General features: G+C 44.2%; 1 protein-coding gene across 1 annotated transcript; it reads right to left on the bottom strand.

Moving 5' to 3' along the window:
- Window positions 1–379: 379 nt before the first annotated feature.
- On the bottom strand, window positions 380–5563 carry LOC133912509 (probable serine/threonine-protein kinase At1g54610). Its single transcript, XM_062355285.1, has 7 exons — window positions 5148–5563; window positions 4755–5039; window positions 4354–4671; window positions 3391–3618; window positions 2718–2818; window positions 1256–1373; window positions 380–951 (listed from the first exon to the last, which is right to left on the bottom strand). Exons 1-7 carry the CDS (start codon window positions 5475–5477, stop codon window positions 667–669), a joined length of 1665 nt encoding a protein of 554 aa, XP_062211269.1. The 5' UTR covers window positions 5478–5563; the 3' UTR covers window positions 380–666.
- Window positions 5564–5798: the final 235 nt, after the last annotated feature.

Here is a 5798-nt window from a genome sequence, read left to right on the forward strand (position 1 = left end):
AATACAGCATTGTGTTGCTACAGCTTACAACACCGAAAGTGAATAAAGCACGAGCTGGCTCTTCCACTGATACCGGTCAAAACCAGAACAAGTAGAAGAGAGTCACAAAATGTCAGTTAACTCCATACCGTTCCTTTTTGCAAGCTAATGTTCGAGTCTGCGCCATCTGCAAGATCAATTAACATGAGGAATTTTGAATCGAATCCACCTGGCTAGATTACAAACCCTGAGTTCAAAAGTACTCCATTGCTGTATGACGCAATCCATCAGTCCAAACAACTCTTCAGTGCGGGAACAAAAAACAGCTAAAAGTTTCCATTGAACTGATGCGAAATGATTATACAGGTAGCAATTCAGACAATGTTAGTACAATGGAAGGTGATGAGCTGAAATGCTATAGGTCCAAGCTTCCATTCAAATGAATCTAAAATCTAACAACAAATGTACCTGCTTGTAAAAACAGAAAAGAGAAACTATTGTACAGAAATAACTACTTGAGCTCTCTCCCCAGCCTATACAATGGTGTTCAAGAAATCCATACATGACAAAAACTCACCACGAAAAATTGTTTATCATTGCACGCCTCATTTGTAAAACAGTGTTCAGGTACCACTGCAGAATATTTCTCTGCAGTGAATACTCATTTACCTATCATTCATTGGGATCTTACCGAGCACGGGCAGTGGCTGGTTGTTTCGACAAGCGCCCTGGCTTGTGCTTCCGCTTTTGGTTCGCAATTGCAGAAGGATCAACCAATGGTCCAGACCAAGTAGGCACAGCGCCTTTCTCGTAAGCAAACACAGTGCTGAAGGAAGACGGATCTCGGGGTTCATATAGAGGGTCCATATGATTTGAAGAATCCAAAGGAACACCGACTGTGCCATCCTGATGTGGGGGAGGGAACTTTTCGCTCTTGCTTTTTGCAGTTGCATGAGTGATTAACCTTCTTTTCTGTAAAAAGGAACATGCACAAGTTAGCAACACTGCAAAGTTTGTCTTAGGATACTATGGGGCTACCTTTTGGACCATTGACGACAACAAAGGAGACCAATAGTGAAGAATAAAGTCAGCCTACTTGAATGTAGAAATATAATTGGCAAAAGTAGCGGTGAAAGGGATGAGAGTGAGACTGAGCAAGTGGTTGCACCACCTCAGGTCATTGAACAACTCTATCCTAATCTTAATTTGTTAGCCTCTAACCAAACCAGCTTATAGAAATAAATAGTACCAGAAGTAATAAGTTCATTCAACATACATCAATATTTACTTGAAGTTCAGCATTTGCCTCTGGAGCTGGAACTGCATTAGGTCGATCACGTGTCCTCGTCTTCTTAGCTCCATCACCATTAGCTCTACCACCAGCAGCTCTTAAACTGTTAATCATGGCAGCGCTAAGTCAAGTGCATCAAAACAGTGTTAGAAGTGCTCAACTGAACTGACATGAGATTGTGAAAAGAAATGTTGGTCAAGGGTAGTGCTAGGATATTTGGAAATTTTCAGACATTGGGACACATAATCAGTGAAAACTCCACCACAAAAATGATGTAGAGTTGTCTTTTGACTGAATGATGAGGTCTACAAGATACACCCAACAAGTTCCCAGAAATCCAGGAGTTGGCACCATAAACACTAGTGCCGCTTTTAGCACAAATATGCTGCTTGAAGTTCGATCATAGTCAGTACTTACAGTTAACTAAAATGGCTTTTTGAGACAAAAAAATACTTCTTACTTTTGTATCCGAATGGCGGTAATATAAAACTAGTACGTCACATGGCCCTTTAGTCTCATATTCTTTCTTTCTTTCTTTTTCCTTCTTTTTTTCGTTTTGTGCCCTTACTGCACATGCAACTTACGAAGGACATTGATATTAATGTCAGCTTTTAGCACTCATGTTTAACAGTAGCAGAAAAGAGGACTCAACGCCACTAGCATTTACTCAATCAAGACAGCACTGTTGTACAACTTTTGTATTTCATATTAACAACTTGTGATGAGTTGAAAGAACTCTTCCAGATGTAGATCCAAATATCCAATACATAATAACTATGTTTGCTGTTTTCAGCCACTAGAGTACGCCAGTGGCCACAATACTTTCCCCTTATGTGCAGTTATGTCTTTTTCTTGTCGAAGGTAAGCATTAGCTAAGCATGGGACCCAACAGTAATATCATATACAGTATTTAAAATAAATCTCAATAACGATGGAAATACTGAGTATGTAAATACGCATTCTTTTTCAGGTTAGTGAGGTAACTGCAGATGAATAAATTGTGCTTTCAGATCACAAGAAAACAAAAGATAAAATAAGCAGCACCCTGGCTGATATAAGATTATCAATATAGCCCATTAAGATCATAACTTTTTTTATCAGGGTAGCCTAGGGCCTCCTCCTTGTGTTTGTTTGGGTCGTTTAGTTATTGTCTATGGCGCGTATGTTTAAATTCGTAATGAGTGGTCTGGTTTTGTAATTTATTTTTCTTCTTAAATGAAATGACACGCAGTTCTCCTGCGCGTTCGAGAAAAAAAAAATATCATAACTTTTTTCGTGCATGTAAGGATTGTACTGTTGTCACCCTACGAACCAAATATAGGTTCCTGTTGCTATGCTCATTGTGTGTGTTTGTAGATCAACAAGATTCCACGACTGTGGCAATACATATAAGCTTATGACACTGCACATCATCCTAAATAATGAAACAAGTGGTGAGGTGACAAACCGTCTGGCTTCTTCATCTCTTCGTTTTGCATCTATTTCCTTGCTTGGAGGATACTTTGGGAGACTTGACGGCTCGCATGCATAAGGTTCAGTTGTAAAAAACTGCACGCATAGACATTAAACAGAAGTCATTATTATTTACTACATGTTCCAATGAATTATGGTACAAAAATCTAATGTGTGACCAAGATGGAAATTTGGATTGCTATCATATAGGATACTATAAAATAAAAACCCATAGTGGCTGCTAACCTACATTCCTGTTGGTTTATTGGTGTTTCTGGAACAACCAATAAGATACTTTGGTCCAGACGGGATCATGGGAATTATGGTCTGAGTTTCCTCGTATTGCATAAAAAATTGGTTGTGTTGGTCCTTGGATATGAGATAGAAAATTAGCATATTCACAGTGGCTACATATGCTTGTAAGTTTATTGGAACCGAAATTTATGTCGATAGAGATCACTATACCAGCAAAAAAATTCTAGTCAAAACATTATGTTTTGGAACCCAGTTACCAACAGGAAACACTGAACTATTGTTGCCTTATAGCCCCTATTTTGTCAAAATACTAAGTTCATAGCAGCCAGTAATGAATTTTAACACAAATAAGTATTTCAAATTGTTTAGTTTGATCAGAGAGACAGGATAGTGAGAAATGGTAGCCAGCTTACATGACTTTTTAATGCAGAAGTCGCTGTTAAACGATCAGCTGGGTCAATTGCGAGTAGTGTTTCGATCAATTGCAATGCTGATTGTGGAAAATCTTTGAATGTCTCCCTTATTCGCCTTTTGTATGGCTGTTGAGGCTTAAATATCGTTGTGTGAGGCAGCTTTGACTTCTTCCAATATTCTTCTGTGGGGGAGCCGCACAACTTAAAAATTTTATGCAGCTGTTCCACCTAAAAGAGGCAGACATGACTAGATCAGCGAAGTATGGAAGATAAATGCAGTTGCTATTTATTGGGTGTGTTGGTCTGAACAACATTAAGTGCACGGACAGTGCAACAGGTCAAGATTGAACCAAAGCACAAAATGAATGAAAGCATGGGATTCTCAAAAAGAGAAAAGGACAAAAAGCATCGGAAATGAATGTTGAAACATGTGGCAATAAAATCAGGCTTTCAAGACAGATCCATGTTTTCACGTGAGACGTTGCTGACAAAACAATTTCTCTGCTGGCATGAATCAGTTAGAGTGGCTTGTTATACAGCATAGAATTTAGAAATATTCTCTGATGTTTCCAAAAAAATGAAGAATTAACAAACAGAAAATATTTGTTTATGACCAATACATGAGCAATGCACTCTAAAGTGGTTTAAAAAACGAATCTTCCTTCTGTTTTCAGTTTTCACCTCCAGCTGGGGATTAAACCTGGGTCAGGAATCAGAAACAGCATACTCCCATGCTGTAACCACTAGGAAGGAACACATCCCAGCCCCATTACCCATGGTACCAGAACTGGTAAACTCAAACTGGAAAATTTTCTCACAATCTATAACAGAACTACACACTCAATTGAGTCTAGTTTAGTTCAACATTTCTAACCAGGTTATGTTCAACTGAAATTCAACCAAATATACACTCTAAGGCAAAACAAATCGATATGTTGGACAGTTAAGCATGTTATTTCTAACCTCAGTTCGCCCTGGCATAATAGGCCTCCCAGACAGCAATTCAGCCAGGATACACCCTGCGCTCCACAGATCCACGCCTACCCCATAATCCGTCGCACCCAGAAGCAGCTCCGGCGGCCGGTACCATAGGGTCACCACCCGGCTCGTCAGCGGCTGCTTACGGTCCGGATCAAAGAACGATGCCAGACCAAAATCCGCAATCTTCAGCATGCCATTGTTGTCTAAAAGCAGGTTCGAGCCCTTGACATCACGGTGCAGCACCCCCCGGTCGTGGCAGTGTTCCAACCCGGACAGCAACTGATGCATATAGCACTTAACCTGCATTTCATGGTACGCTGTGAGTGCGTGACACTGGTGGCACCAGAGGTTGCAATGCAGCAAATGAGGGAGATCTTGGAGACCTGTGGCTCGGTGAACTTGATGTCCGGGCTGGCGGCGAGGCCCGCGAGGTCGTGCTCCATGTACTCGAAGACGAGGTAGAGGCTGCAGGACATGCGGGAGGTGACGAGGCCGTCGAGCTTGACGACGTTGGGGTGGTCGAGGCGGCGGAGGATGAGGATCTCGCGGGCCATGAAGCGGACGCTCTCGGGCTCGAGGTTGTCGAAGCGCACCTTCTTAAGCGCCACGATCTTGCCGCTCACCGTGTCCCGCGCCTTGTACACGTTGCTGTACGTGCCCTGCCCGATCTACACAACCCCCAAAGATGCAAGCTTTTCTCAGTTCCTCCGGGCCAATGGCGGCCGCTGAACGCCACGAACCGGGCCGAGGAACGGGAGCGAGGCGCGCGCACGTACCTTGTCGATCTTCTCGAAGGAGTCAGCGCGGCGCGGGGTCCAGCCGTCGATGGCCTCGCCGGCGACGGCGGAGAGCCAGGCGGGCCAGCCGGCAGCGACCTGCTCCCCGCGCGCCCTGTTCGCGAAGCTGCCGCCGCCAGGGCCGGGGGCGGGGCGCGACGAGCGGGAGCGCCTCTCCCGCCGGGGCGGCTTCTCTGCGAGGGGCGCCGGCTGCTCCGCCTTCCCGGCGGTGGCCGCGACCTCTTGTGCCGCCGCGGACGGCTCTGGCTGCGTCGGTGGGGGCGGGCGGTCGGGAGTGGACGCAGAGGGGCGACCGTGGACGCAGCCCATGGGGGTTGGTCACCGGCGGCGGCAGCGCATGGGGGAGGGGAGGGGAGGAGAGTGGAGTGGAGGGCGCGAGTGAGGAGGCGGGGACCGAGCGTGCTGTGCTCTGCTGTGCTATTAGGGAGGGTTTGACTCTTACGAATTCTGTATTTCTGCTTCACAATCAAATTATGTAAATAAATACATAAATTATAGCAATTCAGACCTATATTATAACACAATCTATCATCTATTTTAAAATAACTTCTATAACCTATAATTTAGATTCCCTACGATTCCTACCTCGATAGATGACGTGGATGTACTCATGGTAGGGTCATCAAGTCA

Source organism: Phragmites australis, chromosome 3, assembly GCF_958298935.1.
Source record: "Phragmites australis chromosome 3, lpPhrAust1.1, whole genome shotgun sequence".
Taxonomy (NCBI): domain Eukaryota; kingdom Viridiplantae; phylum Streptophyta; class Magnoliopsida; order Poales; family Poaceae; genus Phragmites; species Phragmites australis.